Consider the following 15968-nt stretch of genomic DNA (forward strand, 5'->3'; position numbering starts at 1 on the left):
AATGAGCCTCAGTTTTCTACAGTAATAACTTGCTTATTATGCGCCATTTATTGGCTGCCTTCCCTTCCCGTGTCATTTCCCTACTCCTCTCAACGAGATTTTTTCACCTGCCAAACAAATACTTGCACGTGGATCCTTATCCCAGGAGAATAAGGGCTTCTGAGAAAACCCAAATTAAGACAAGACGTAAGCCAATTTTTATTATTATTTTTCTATATCATTTTTTAATGTGATGGAATTATGTACACTATTTTGCATGGAAAAAATCACTGCTTTGTCTTTATAAAATCCTCTTCTGCATAGTTAGGATTTGATCCATTCTAGCCATTAGAACACAATACTTGCTTAAGAATTTCTAGAATCCATGTGACCAACACTGTTCTGGCTGAAGCTTTTACCTCTCACCTGGACTCTACAACAGTCTCCTAGCTGCTCTCTCTGGCTCCAGTCGTTCCCTCCCCACCACAAATCCATCCTTCTCACTGTCTCCAGAGACATCCACCTAGAAAGTAATTCTGACCAGAACACTCCCAGCCCAAACAGCACTATTGTGTAAATTTCAAAAGGCTTCTATTACTTACAACACTTTGCTTCTACTAAAGGAAAATTGTTATAACATTCTGATATCTGTAAAACAAGACACTTGCCGGTTATTTTCAAGGAAATTGACAAAATAAACATACAAATCTGCGGTGTCGATGATGTGTGATGCCCACTTAATTATGCATTCTTGTGCACTGTACAACCTGCACAACAAAACAGAACTACTCTGGTTCTGACAGCTCCCTGCCTCACCCACAAACTCCTCGTCTTTTCCCAGCACATACCATGAGGTTCCATGTTTCCGTGCCTTTGTTTATTTTGCTGTCCTCTCTACTTGGGGACACTGACCTTCTCCTAGCCTGCTGCTAGCGATCTTTTAAAACCAACTGAGCATTTGCCAGAAATAGTATCTGAACTACTCTCACATAGCCATATGTCCTTCTTCTGTGCTCCCTCTAATTCTCATTTGTTACTCGACTTTTGCATTTAGCATACTGGGTTATAATTATCTGCTCATGGGTTTGTCTTCTGCAGTGTCTTACTTTTCTTTGCATCTCCAGAATCTAGTGAAAGTCTTGGCCTAGAGTCAGAGCATTTAGAAAGCAGTGGAGTGTGGAATGTGGAGATTGTGAGGGAAGGCTCTGCAGTCAAACAGACCTGGTCAGATCCTGGTTCTGTCACTTTTTAGTTATGTGATCTTGAGCAAAAAGCCTCTCATCTCTGTATCAGCTTCCTTGTTGGTAAAATGGAGATGGCATCATTACAGATAAGACATTGTCTATAATTAGCATAATACCTGATAGCAAGCATACAATACATCTTAATTATTATTTTTATTATAAGCTCAATAAACATTTAAGAATGTGCCTCCCTTTATACCAAACAAGCAGTCTTCTATGAAAAACATACCTTTTGTTTGATCCATCTGTATAATCAGAATGGTGGTGAACACTGTACATACATTAGTAGATTTTGTCTACACAATTATTCTGCTAGAAAGGTTTTACTATCTGCCTATTACAAATGAGGAAACCAAGAAGACCAATCAGTGGCTTGTGCTCAGTCACAGGAGAGTTAAGTGTCAGAGGATGGGCCAAATCTGGTCTGTGTGATTCTAAGCCTGTGCTTTTGTTTGAGCTGTGGCGGCATAGAAGAGGGGCCTCACTGTCCAAGGGCAGGTTCAGAAAGTCAAGGGTGCTGGTGGACGGGGCAGGGGTGTGAAGAGAAGTAGTATGCAGAGTAGCTGGCTGAAAGGCTCAGCCGACTGACCATAAATACTGTAAATCCAAAGAACAGTTTTTATGGCTAGTTTAAAGCTTTCCTGTGTAGAGAGTCAGGAGATGAGATTAAAAGGGAATGGTGATGAAGACTTTTAAGATATACTCTCTTTTTAACTTGCAAATATGTGATACAGTATGATTAGTCACCATGCTGTACATTAGGTCCCCATGACTATTATTTTTTAACTGGAAGTTTGTTCTTTTTGAGTCCCTTTACCCATTTTTTTCCTATGTATGGTGACAGATGTTAACTAGACTTGTGGTGATCATTTCCCACTGTATTCAAAAATTGAATCATTATGTTGTAGACCTGAAACTGGTATGTTAAATGTCAGTTATATCTCAATTTTTAAAAATAAAAATAAATGAAAGTCTGGAGCACTTGATAAAGTTTCAGGTTCCTGGGTGCACTTCAGGGAGAAAAAGAAAAGGTGGGGGGGGTGGATGCACAGTCAGGAAGGATCTTGGGTCCTAAGCAAAGACTTTTAACTTTATCTTTAAAACTGCACAAAAGCAGAGACCTTAAAAAGACTGACCAACTGGGACTCTCATTCATTGCTAATGGGAATAAAAAATGGTACAACCACTTCGGAAAACAGTTTGACAATTTCTTCTAAAGTCAACCACAGACCTATCACATGACCCAATCATTCTACTTCTAAGTAATAATGTAAGAAAAATGAAACCATACATCTACAAAAAGACAATAATATTCTTAGTAACTTTATTTGTAAGAGCCTTAAACAACACAAATGCTCGTTAGCAGGAGAATAGGTCAAAACAATTGTGCCTTTTTCACACAATAGAATTGTACTCAGAAATAAGAGAGAGCAAACTATTAATACACTCAAGAACACGATACATCTCAAATATTATGTTAAGTGAAAGAAGTCAGACTAAATGCATATACTATATATTTTCATCCGTATTAAGTTCTAGAATAGGCAAAGTTAATCGATAGTGATAAAAATCAAAACAATGTTTGCCTGTTTGCTTATTAGGGGGTATGAATGGAAAGAATCATGAGGGTATATTCACTGGGATAATGGAAATGATCTACATCTAGATAGTGGTGTTGGTGGTTAACAGGTATATAATTTTGTCAAAACACACCCAACTGTATACTTAAATTTTGTGTATTTTACTGTATGTAAAATATATCTTGAAAAAATTAAAAGAGCAAAAAAGTACATCATGAAAAAGGAAGTGCCTTTGGCTATACTGTCTAATGATTGGGTATAAACTATATTCTTATTATCATACCAATTCAGAGTTCAGTAAAAGAACTCGGTTGCGAGAACTCTTACAAAGTTTCTATTCATTCGTTCTTTAACAAATATTTACTTAGCCCAACACTACCACTTACCATCTAGACAAATGACTTTCAGTGCCTCAGTCCATTCATTTGTGAATTGAGTTGCATGTGGACTAAAGGAGCTAATACATGAAAAACAGACTAGTGCTGGCATAAAATAAAGACTAGATAAATGTTGGTGATTAATATTATTACCCTCAGTTATATGCCAGGCTTGTAGGGTATAAACAATAACAGGACATAGTTCCAATTCTAGAAAATTTATGATCTAGAAAGGTGAACAATAAATACATAAATGAATATGCTTGGTACAATAATATAATTTGAAAAGTGCTTTGAGGACACAAATGACTAACTGTCTTGCAATGGAAAATCCATTCTAAATGACAATAATCAGCCACCTAAATCAAATCAAGTTTGAAGAGTTATCTAACGATTTTCTAGTATTATCATTATTATAACGATACTTCTTGTTCTTGGCATCTGAAATTTCTAGCTCCCAGAACTCAGGTCTGTAACATCTTTTCTTTTGTGTGCTGGCGCATTTCTAGGTGACCGCATCCTTTCATGATCTGTGATGCCCAGTTCATGTCTCTAAGCCCAACATCATGCTTGAATTCCAAATATAGAATCTCATACTGAGTACCTTTAAATTCAAATTCTCCATTCTCAGCCCAAATAGCTCCATTTTCCCAGCTGTTTAGTTCAAAAGCTTTGTGTTTGCTTGCCTCTTTTCTGTTTCTCATTCTCATACCAATAATCAGCAAATCCTGAAATTAATCACTTCTCCTCTAAGTCCTATGACCTCCTTTCTAGGAGGTCACCTGGCTTACCTTTCTCCCCTCTTCTCCTATTATTAAAGTCCTATGACCTCCTTTCTCCTAGAAAGGAGGTCATAGGACTTAATAGCTACCTAAGGGATCTCCCAGCTTCCTCTCTTGCGCCTTCTCCTAGAAAGGAGGTCCTAGGACTTAATAGCTACCTAAGGGATCTCCCAGCTTCCTCTCTTGCGCCGCCAAAAGCTATTCTCAGCACAACAGCCAGGTGATCTTTTCAAAACATTGAAGATCCATGTCCATAAACTCCATTTGGTTTCCTTCACACTGTCACTTTCATGGCCTACAAGGCCCTAGACGATCTGACCTGGCTTACCTTTCTCCCCTCTTCTCCTATTATTCTTCTTCTCACTCCCTCCACCCCAGCCACACTGACCTCCTTGCTGTCTCCTCAATGTGCCAAACAAGCTCTTACCTCATGGCTTTTGCACATGCTGTTCCCTTTGCCTGGAATTCCCTTTCTCCAGATAACGTCATGGCTTACTCCCTCGCTTTATTTGAATCTCTTCTCAAATGTTACCATCATAGCTAAAACAGCACATATATCCACTCCCCAATCTCTAACAGCTATACTCTGTTTTTTTCTCTAGTGCCTGACATTCTATTCTATTGGTTTATTGCCTTAGCTTGAATGCAAGCCTCATTGTCAGAGTCCCAGTGCCTAGAACAGTGCCTGACACACAATAAGTGCTCAATTGGATAAACAAATGAGTTACTATTATCTTAGCTATTGCAAAACTTCATAGTGTACAAAAAAGTCACAAACAATATTTTAATAATCCCCCTAACAATTTGTTGTACACACTTTAGAAGTAAGTGTCGAGTTAGATTAGTACGTTTTAAGTCCCTTCCTCAGGGTCATGCAGCTCTTAGTCACACAGGTCAAACCCTGGTCTTCTGCTTTCAAACTCAGTTTATTAATCATAAAATATTGTTAAAATATATAATGATCTGTTAGTACTCCTCTTGACATTCACTCGTAGTATCTCATTTAACTTTCACAACAATTCTTTGAGGTAGGCACTCTTATGATTGTCATTTTACAGATGAGGAAACTAGGGCACAGGTAAGTAGCTTACCCAAGGTCACGGAGCTAGTAGGTGGCAAAGTCAGAATCTGGGTCCTGGCAGCCTGGCTCCAGAAACTTGTTCTCAACCAACCAGCTCACTAGCCATAGCCTGTGAGTAAAGAGTGGTAAGTAAACTGCAGAACACCAATGGACAAGTATCAAATTTGCACTAGGACTTTTTCCTACTATGAAGCCTTTTTGCTTTCATTGTGTATAGCAAAATCTTTCTCTTTTTCTTTAGGATCATAAGGTGGAAAGCATTCATATCTCAAATGCAGTTTACATTATCTTGCTTTCTGCTTTTCATCCACTTTTAAAATGTCTAAAACATTTGTTTCTGAATTGAGAGGTCACTTAGGAATCATGGGAAGGGCTCATGGACTTCCAGCAGTTTGTCTTTGTGCCTACTTTGGTAGCTTTGTGATACCTTCATGGTCATGTGCATAGACTGATATTCCCTTAGAGCTTCAGATTCCACCTCCTCCCTCCTCACCCCATGACATGCCTTGTTTCATAAATTCTCACCTTCAATTTATCACATAACCTACTTTGTGGAACACTCAATTTCTTTCTTTTCTTTCTCTCTTTCTTTCTTTTTTTTTTTTAAAGTAAGAATCTATTTGATTGGATATGATGGCACCAGAGGCAGAAAAGTGACAAAATCTTAAATGGTGAGAAATCTATCTCAGCTACCTGGATTTTGAGAAGCAAATTGTGATTCCCTGACTTACTTTGTATTGAACTGGACAAGTTAGATGAACTAAAGAAGCTTTATTGACTTGTCTACTTGCCTCCAAGTCAATCAAATGTCTGTGAATGCTGACTATTTTCTTCTCTTTCTGGCTATTCAAATTATTAACTTAAGTGTGTGCATAAAGTTACACAAACATAGGCAGACACCCTGAAATTATCAAACCCCTCAGCTCTTAAAATAAACAAGCACTCAGAAGTTGAAAAACAAATCAACTATTTTGATTGTTTCCTAGTTCTTTGTAACATAAAAGTTCATAGCGCTTATCTGGGAATAGACTATGAGTTGCTGCCAGCCAGCATGTGATCTGTTCAACCAGGTATCCCCAATCCCTGGCGCATAGTAAGTGCTCACAACAGTAGGTGCTTAACATGGTAGGTACCTGATAAATATATGTGGAATCTCTATTACTCTGTGTTTTATTGCCTACTTACAGACTTGTGTCACACACTTCACCCCACCCCACGCACACACAAACACAATGGTGGTTTCTTAGAGAAGAGAAATTATGTCCTATTCATCTCTGCATTCCCAAACATAGAACCACTAGGTAGTAGGTGATCATTAAATGATCACCGAATTGAACTGCAGAAGGATTTTAACTTGCATTCTTTGTTTTATTGGTCCTCTTCCCACCCACTCTTGCATATTTGGCTTTCAGGCCAGAGTACCTAAAACCATAGCATCAATCTAATCAAATACTTGAAGGCCAGAGACCTTAAAATTATTCAAATCAAGTTCAAAATTACATTTTAAAATTTACCCTGGCCATTTCATAAGTAGATTTAACAACTAGCTAACTGCTATCCCAGGAGGGAAAAAAAGCATAAGCTTAATGAATTTGGTCAGACATACTGTGTAACAGATGTCCAATGTACTGCCATGAGCTTAAATCATAAATATGATGGCTCTGTTTGGCATGGCAAAAATATATTAGAAGTGTTTTATCGGTCACTGGGCAACTTGCTAGATAGAAGAGGAATGATCCTGAAAAATGCAGGAACTGAGTTTAGTTGCATCTCAAAAGGAGCCCTGGAGAAACACAGATAATCTGCCTGCAATGATTCATCAAGTTGGTCCTTTGTTTCACTAATTTGAGTGTCAAGTGCAACCATACAATAAAGAATTGCCAAGACCTGATAAGATTCTCCTCTGGCTGCTGCTCTCTCTGCCTTAACAATTGGTACTATTCAAGCCTAAAGCACAAATTGAATAAATAGCTTCAAGGCTGGCAATGTTGGACAGTGTTTTGAATTTTTTGTTTTTCCTTGTAAGTCTACATCCCCATATGTTTCTTGCCTTTCCCCGAACACATTGCATTGATAGTAACAGTTGCACCAATAATTTTAACTTTCTTAATATTAAGTATGGGAGGATGCCTCACAAGTTAAAAATAGTTCCTGTTGTATCATCGGTCCAGCCATGGATTAGTGAAGATTAAAAAAGGATTGTAATGCCTTTTTTGGCCTTGAGAAACCTCTTATTATGCCTATGGTTCAGTTGGCCTGCTGATCATTTCCATCTTAATGTAATCTTTAACATTACACTGCTGCAGGTGAGGTGTTAAGTAATATATTAAGACAACTATTCTCACGGAGCAATTTCACAAGAAATATGTTTTTAGCTAAATTAGACATTTAACAAATGCCATTTGTAATTCAACAGGGTTAGTGGAGTATCCTTTAAACAGGCTATTGGTGTGAATTTCCCAACATAAAAAAAAAACCTTTTAAAATTTTAATTGAAGTTCTGAATGTGAAATTGTGTACTCTCAGTGCAATAGACCAACCAAGGAGAGCACCAAAGGCCTTAGGAGTCTTATAAAATAAGCAGTAAGCAGTTTTATCTCTAGGAGCCAGAAATCTTTCACTAAAATTATAAAGAATCTACAGGTCCGGTTAATCATGTGGATATGATGTCCTGAATGTTTTTATCCTTCAAAACCATTTATATGAATGCTAAGAACCTCAAAGATCCAATAGCAATATAAACTGCAATATTTAAAACATACTAGATGGAAATTATGATATAAAGATTTCATGAGAATAACTGGATTTAAAAAGTAAAATTAAGGGAGAAGAGAATATTAGAAAGCTTGCAATTGGAAAACTGAAATAAGTAATTTTTTGGAAAAATTATTTTGTGACATTTTCTAATGCAATGAACATAAATACAAAAGCTATAAATAGGGCTAATGACATAGGGAAGTTGACTTGTTTTTATCAAAATCACAAAACAGAAATTTTAGTTTGCAAATTTTCAAATGGTATGTTCAGCATCGAGTTGGGTTCTTTATTATTATTATTATTATTTGATGACTTCATAAAAGAAAATAAGCCCCCGGACCAAGAGGTGGGTATACTGGCATTGTTAACTCTCTCACCCCAGAAATTCCATTGGGCTGACAAGAATATTATTTGGGGGCGGAAAAGGGGGATACAGAGGTCTTTAGGACCCAGCAGGCGGCGGCAGGCGGCAGTTGTGTAGATCGTTGAGAGACTACGAGGGTCCGGTTCAGTTTTAATTCTGTCTCTAATCTCAGCAACAGCGGCGCTTTCTGGGTCCCGCGGCTCCCTTGCCCACTCAGCCGTGGCTGGCCGCCGGGCGAAAATCAGAGCCTCCCGCGCCCCATCACCCACCATGGAAACCCTCCAAGAAAAAGTGGCCCCGTATGCGTTTGCCTGAGGATTCCGCACAAAAGAGGTGCCCAAAATGAAGACCCTAATGGTGAGTCATTTGTTGCAAATTCTCTGGGCAGAGGAGGGAACCCCTGGGCACAGAGTCCACGGGGCGCACGGGAGAGCTCCAGGGGCGCCCAAACCTGCGCTGCGAGGTCGTCTGTTACAAAGGGATAACTTTCCACCTGCTCCGCGTCCCCTCCCGATTCCGCGGTCCTGCCTGGCTAGGAATCCCAGAGCGGGGATGGGAACTCGGGTTGCCTCGGCTTCCGTATCTCAGGCTAGAGGTCCGAGAGGCCAGCGGACAGATGTAGAAGTAGTGGATGGGGTGGAAGCATTGCTCGAGGGATGGGGATGCCCAGAAGCAACCGTCTGGCAAAAAAAAAAAAAAACTAAGAGGGGACAGGAGGGGGGACCTTCGCAGACTTTCTTGGTTTCCTTGTTGGATTTCAAACTTGCAAGGATCGCTGAGGTAAAGACCCCTGGGTTCAAGGAAGGGGAGGGTGCAAGGGCTATAGATTCCAACGGGCGCGTGGGGGAGAGGGCCCCCTCCTCAAAGTGCGAGTGCACCTCTGCCCTCGCCGCCAGCGCTCTCTCCCTCCGGTAACCCGCGCCGCGCAGCACCTGCCCTCTGTCGAGAGATCTGGGAGAAGGCATCAGCCGAAAGCACCTACGCGCCGGGAGCATCCCCTGCCGTACGCACCGGGACGGTGTCGCCTCTGCCCGGGCTGCGTGCGGCCGGGGCTAGGACCCGGACCACCTGCCCCAGCACCTCACCCTCCCATCTGACTGTCTTGCCTGTGTCCCCGCCGGGTGCGCTCTTCCTGGATCGGCTCTCAGTCGCTCTTCTCTGCTCTCTCCCGCCCGCCCGCAGCGCCATGGTCTGGCAGTGTGTTTAGCGCTCACCACCATGTGCACCAGCTTGTTGCTCGTGTACAGCAGTCTCGGCGGCCAGAAGGAGCGGCCCCAGCAGCAGCCCCAGCAGCAGCAGCAGCAGCAGCAGCAGCAGCAGCGGACAGCGGCAACAGGCAGCGCTCAGCCGTCGGCAGAGAGCAGCCCCCCGTCGCGCCCCGGGGCCCCCGCGGGACCGCGGCCGCTGGATGGATACCTTGGCGTGGCGGACCACAAGGTGATAGCTCGCTTGCCAACCTGCACGCCATCCAGCCTGGGGATCCCACCCACCTGAGCTTGACCCCTTTCCCGGAGCTAGGAGGCGCCGTGAGTAGGTGCCATTCGGAGGCTGGAAGGGGGAGCGGACCCATTGAGGTGGGGTGGGATAGTTCCTACTTGGTAAGAATTCCTGTTTGGAAAAAGATGCAAAGTTTTTCAGGGAATAGAGATTGGATGAGTGGATCCCAAAGCCTAATTTTCTAACAGGGACAGGCCTTGGAACTAGAATCCTCTGATCCCCATAACTGCAGCTGCCGGTGGGTGCTGGGTTCCTGAAGCCTCAGGTTTGGCCGCCAAGTCATGCCTTGTGGGAGGAGACCCGGGATGGTGAGAGTATCAGCCTGAGCATTCCTCCAACAGCTATCCGGAGGGTGAGTAGCAGCCGGTCCGCGGCCGCTGCTCAGGCTCAAAGACGCCGCTCTGATCTCTGCTTCGGATTGCTCTAGGCAGAATTGCCACAGCCTTGGGGAGCGGTGCCTAGGCAGGCGCGGAAGGCTTGAGGCACAAACTCATCTTCCATTGGATTCTAACTCATCGTTGAGGGCCTTTTTACCTCTGCCTTCAGGGAAGCCGCTGCATGGCTTAGCTAATAATTAATAAGATTTTTCTTTTTTTTCTTTTTTCTTTTTTTTTTAAATTGAGCCTCCTTTCCCTGTCATAATGAATCCCTGGTTTCAGTATGTGAAGCCTCCGGGAGAATCCTAATCAAGTTTCCTGGTTCTGAAAAGATATTTTAATACAGTTTAAATGTATTCCCCATTATTTGAAGCTGCAAATATATTTTGATTAAAACACAGTTCCACTATGTGCCTGTTCTATAAAGCTAGAGAATTCTCGAAACCACCCAACTATTCTGCTTTTTATATTACTAGATTTTATGGTTGTGAACCAAAGTAACAGTTAGCGGGTGCTCTTTTTGTGTGAAAAGATTGTTCTGACCCTGCATGAAAAAGTCAAACATTTTTTTTTTCCTCTGAATTATTCTTTTTTAATTAGATTTGTTGGGGTGACACTGGTTAATAAAATTATATATGTTTCAAGTGTACAATTCAATAATACATCATCTGTATACTGCATTGTGCGTTTAGGGTCATAATTTATTTTAAATGGCAATCAAAATATTTCCATTCACTAGTGCAATACATAATGCTAAGGATTTTGGAGGGTACAAAAGAATTTAAGGCAGGACTCACTCAGCCTTTATGGATCTTTGAATGCCCATGGGGACTGGGGGAAGATACCATGAAATGTAAATGAATAGATAGGTAGACAGATAGATGATAGATAGATAGATAGATAGATAGATAGATAGATAGATAGATAGATAGATAGATAGATAAACAGACGGAAAGATATAAATGTATAAAAATGCAAGCTATAAACAGTACTGTCGGGTATAGAGGTGAGAATGACTGCCCTGGAAAGATCAGGAAAGTTTCTTTGAAAAGGTGAAACTTGCACTGGGAAGAATTCAGAGAAGCAGAATAGAGAGAGAGATTTCATTAAGAAGTGATTTGGGGGAGAGGTACTGGTGGTAGACTCAAAATTAGAAGTAGAGAAAACCATCAGCTATAGCCTGTTTTCTAAGTTGTTGATTGATTACATACTTCGTGTCTGCATGTGTGAGCGACCGATAAGGGCTAGAGTTCCAGGAAAGTTTAGACATCAGCATCTGACTGTGGATGGATGTGGTGTTTGTGAATGGTTTATGATGAATATATTGAACTCTGTGGATTATCATGGCTATTGTTTAGGGGAAACGGCTTTCTAGCTCTTGTGAAGCTTTGATTGATAAGGGTGTCAAAAGGTAAATTTGCTGAAAGCTTTGATGGGCCTTTGGGAAGATAGTCCTAATACTCCTTGTGTTCTTCTGCTGGACAGACAATGGCTAAGAATATTGATAGCCTAAGGCAAAATATGCCCTCATGTTTATTTTCAAAACAATGTTTATTCACACAAATATATTGGATTCCGTTTTCAATGTATCAGAGCCTTATTTCATTAAAATGAAGAACAACTATTTTTTGGAAGGAATGTTGAAACTATATGAGAAAGTGAGATAACCTGTAGTAAAAGGGTTATATAAACTGTGAAGTGTATGTGAATGATAAATATGTGTGAATGTCCTTGGAATTGTTAACAGTATTATAAATGTGACCAGGAAAATCTTTGCAGGTAATTCATACTAATGAAATTATTTCATAGAAAACCAACATCTCATAAAATTCCATACTCAAAGGGTTCAATGGGGTTTACCCCACCGCAAGCAAAGGAACAAATTCGAATCTTAAAATCTACTTCTTTTCCTAGGCATTATCTCAATCATCCCAACAGAACTAAATGTAAACTGCTCAAACTGCAATCACAGACCCTCTTTGCTCTTACTATTTAGCTGGCTAGAAATTAGGCGGAGTTCCATTTCTGATGTCTATCTGAATGAAGGTGCATGTGTAAAATGTTTATGTTCTCTTCAAAAGGTGCTGTTTAATCAAGGTTATTTGGGTTCATCCTATAGTCTTGCTTTGGCAGAGATTTGTTAGAATATTGCTAGGAATTTTTTTTTTTTCAATCAACATCTCAACATCTGGGATGGTAAAAAATGAAAGCTTTTCTATTCTTGTTAGGTTGCCAGATGATACTCTGATTGCTTTTTTGTCTTTTGGTTTTTGTTTTTTCACTATCATATCAGGCCTTAGAAAAATTATAGAATGTGCTGAATGTGATGACCACTAAGCCATATGCTGCTGCATATTGAATCAGAATTTTTTAACAGACTTTTTATTTGCCACTGATTTACAGAATCTGGAGAGAGTTACAGATATCATTTAGGAGAATGTTCTCATCTCCCTGGCCAGAGGTTCCAAAGTATGATAAATATGTAGTGTTTCTGTCTAGTGATATGACAGTATTAACATTATAACTCCAAGATTAAATTCAACAGGTGGTCATAATCCCCAGCACCTGAATTTCACAAATTACAGCCTGTCTGCAATGATAGTTTTGTCTCACATGGCTGCAGACTAAATTACTGTTGAGATTAAATCACTATGTGCCTTCGTTGAAAGACATGCTGCAAGTCAAGTCAGTGATGAGCAATATATGTGGAAGCTTAAAATATCACTTTCTATGGTCATATTCCCTATTTCCCCTTTCACAGACAATGTGAGCTGAAATTGTTAATTCCAGTAGGACTAAGTGAAGGCTACTTGGGATTTTATGTGATATTGAAGGCATTTCATTTTCTGTTAGATTCTTTCTCTTCATTTCCAACCCCTTTCCCCCAGATCTTTCCCCACAAATGTTTCACCAGTTTATTTCCATCTTAATACGAGTCTGTCATCGCAGCCACTGTGTCTGTATCTTGCCATTACTTTCCTGCTTCCTGTTTCCGGAAGCCATTGATTTCCAACCCGATCAGCCAGACACAAGCAAATAAGCCAATTTTTTTTTTTTTTTAATGGCTTTGGGAACCTTCTGTATTTAGAACTGCAACATAATATATAACCGAACTGAAACACATACATACTCTCAATCAAGCAACTCTCAGAGGGAAGCTCCAAGTCTCCCAGCAGAATGTAAGGGGGCATGGAACACCATTCTATTTCCAGTCTGGATCTGGTCTGGGTAGATAAAGTCATTTGCCATCTGGCGGACTCTGAGAAATGAAACTGTGAGCAGATTCCCATTTCCAGTGGACAGGAGCCGTTATCACAGAAGGCCCACTTGTCACCTGGACTGCTCTTTTCTGAGATGGCTTATGAAAGAACATAGATCAGTGGGGTCTAAAGCTGAGCTGCTATCTCCTCACTTCAGTAGTAACCCCCAGGAATGGATTTTACACATACCTCAAACATGCTTGTCCTTGCTTCTTTCCTTCTTTAAGCCCTCAGTTATTCAGGCAAAACAAAACTTCTTAGAGGTAATAGTATGATTGCTATTAATTGGTAGATGTCCAGTTAGAGTGATAAGACAAATCAATGCAAGAGTTGGAAAATAATTCAAAACCAGAAAAAAAAAAGGAACTTGCCATATAACTTACTTTGAAATTGTGTAATAAATATTCTTCTTTTAAAAAGCACATAAATTCTTGAATACTAGTTTATACCATTTATTAGATCCTATTTTATGGCACTTGAGTCATCCAATAAGTTATAAATGATTTGGATCCTAAATTAATTCAAAGCGAGCTAATTTTCAGTGCTCAGGTATTACAAAATATAATCTGCCAATGCCAATGATGATGAAACCTTGTTATCACAAGGCATGAACCAAAAAGAACCATGAAATGAACCATTTTTCATGGCTGATGAGCTTTTAATGGGCGAAGTTATTAACATTGATTAAAACACTTAACCTTCCTTAATTCTATGAGAGCCAGCAGTATTTATCCAGCTTCTCACAAGAGGAATCCCAAGATACCTCCATGCCAAAACCCAGGTGGATGAGTCCAAGCTGCCTCCCTCTCAGGTTCCAGGTATTCTGGCCTCCTTGCTGATCCTTGAATACTCATTCTGCCTCAGGACCTTTGCACTTGCTATTCCTTCTCCCTGGAAAGCTCTTGCCCAAGATCTTTTGCATGGTTTGTTTCTTTTGATCATTCAGTCTTCAGATCAGATGTCATCTTCTTGTGGCCTCCTGTTCAACAGTCTTTAAAGAGCCTACTCCTCAACAGTCATTCTCTACTATGTCAGCCTGTTTTATTTCCCTATAATACTTAATATCTGAAATATATTTTACTTGTCTATTGTATGCCCTCCTTCCAAGTAGAATCTAATTAAGCATTGTGATAGCAAAGTATTCGTACATCTTGTTGAACAGTATATCTTCAGGCCCTAGATCAGTATTTGGCAATTAATGGGCGCACGATAAGTATTTATTGAAGGAAAAAAGAAAGTAGGGAGTGTAGTGGGGGGCGGGGTGAAGGGAGGATGCCAACAGAGCTACCTCACCTTGTGTCAAGTCCTTTCTCTAACATCAGTGCAATCCCAAGGTCCTGGTATGTATCATCTTTCCTATATTTGGTTTAGTAATAATAATATGTGAAGGAAGGAAGGAGAAATTATTTAAAACATAAAAATCTTTGGGAATGAAGTTTAGAAATTTACATTTTTACAAGCTTCCTTTATGATTCTTGTGCACACTAAAGTTTGAAAATCATCATTTGAAATGTTTTTAATCATCACAATGTGTAGTCCTATAGCTAATTCGTTTTTGAATTTTTGAAATAATCATAGCCCTTAGTAAATTTTATTGAAGGCCTAATAGTTGCAAAATTGTGTATTCTGGAAGAAGAACACTGTCACTACCCACAAAGAACGTTTGAGCTAACTGAAAAGAGAAGACAAAGAAGCAGGAAAGGTTAAGTAATAAAGCAAGTTTTGAATAATAATATAAAACCAGGAAACAATAAGTCAAGGCATTGACACAAAAAGGAAAGCGATTTCTGTGATCTTTCTCATCTATAAAATAAGTTCAATACTATCATTACTTTAGAAGTTATAAAACTTTCAAACTAAAATTTTATTATTTATTAACTCTTTAATACATATGTTTTTATATATATATTATAAAGTATATGAAATTCAATGAATAATTAGTAAACAACTTGGATATCAAAGCAACTTTAAAGTGGGTTGATTTTAAATTCAAAGTATTCAACCTCGGTATGACTTTTCTTTGACATGGCATAGCGTCTCCTAGACTCTTGAAGGGAGTTAACCCTGTTTAAACATCTCCGTAACATATGGTGACTATATTTTCCAAACCAAAGCTCATACTTGTTATATGATGAATTTAAATATAATTGTGTTGGCTACAAGACAAGGTATTTGCAATGAGATCTGTCTTGGAAACATGGCATTTGTTTTAGAGGGGACTTTTTATAACCTCTAGGGTCAAGTGGTGGCACAATATAATACCTGTCCTACAAACACTGGGATAAAGGGATATTAGAGATGAGAAAATACTTTGAAGCATTAAAACAGATCACGAATCAAAAAATTATTCTGAAAACCTCCTATACATCTATTATATACTCTTTAAGCATTTGTGAAGAATATTAAATATAGAAAGACATGGAATGATTATATCTTAAATAATAATAATATTATTACCCATAACTTGTGAACCTGATTCAGAAGAATAATTAGCTCGAGAGTCAATAATTTATGATCAAATGATAAAACAACTTGGGAGTGGGAGCATTAATGAGATGTACTCAGATTATTCTTCATAAGCTCTTTTAGTCTTAAACTCTTAATCTGGGCCTGGGACAAATAAACATTTTTATTGCATTCTCTATTCAATATGGTTTCTCAAATGAAAGT

General features: G+C 39.5%; 1 protein-coding gene across 1 annotated transcript in view; it reads left to right on the forward strand.

Annotated features, from left to right (window-relative positions):
- The first annotated feature begins 8372 nt into the window (after positions 1-8372).
- ST6GALNAC5 (ST6 N-acetylgalactosaminide alpha-2,6-sialyltransferase 5) overlaps positions 8373-15968 on the forward strand; it is a 145115-nt gene continuing 137519 nt past the window's right edge. The window contains exons 1-2 of the mRNA XM_006919337.3: positions 8373-8521; positions 9347-9601. Coding sequence (XP_006919399.1) covers positions 8507-8521; positions 9347-9601 — 270 coding nt within the window. The 5' untranslated portion in view covers positions 8373-8506. The remainder of the gene's footprint in view (positions 8522-9346; positions 9602-15968) is intronic.

This window comes from Pteropus alecto, unplaced genomic scaffold (genome assembly GCF_000325575.1).
Source record: "Pteropus alecto unplaced genomic scaffold, ASM32557v1 scaffold25, whole genome shotgun sequence".
NCBI lineage: Eukaryota > Metazoa > Chordata > Mammalia > Chiroptera > Pteropodidae > Pteropus > Pteropus alecto.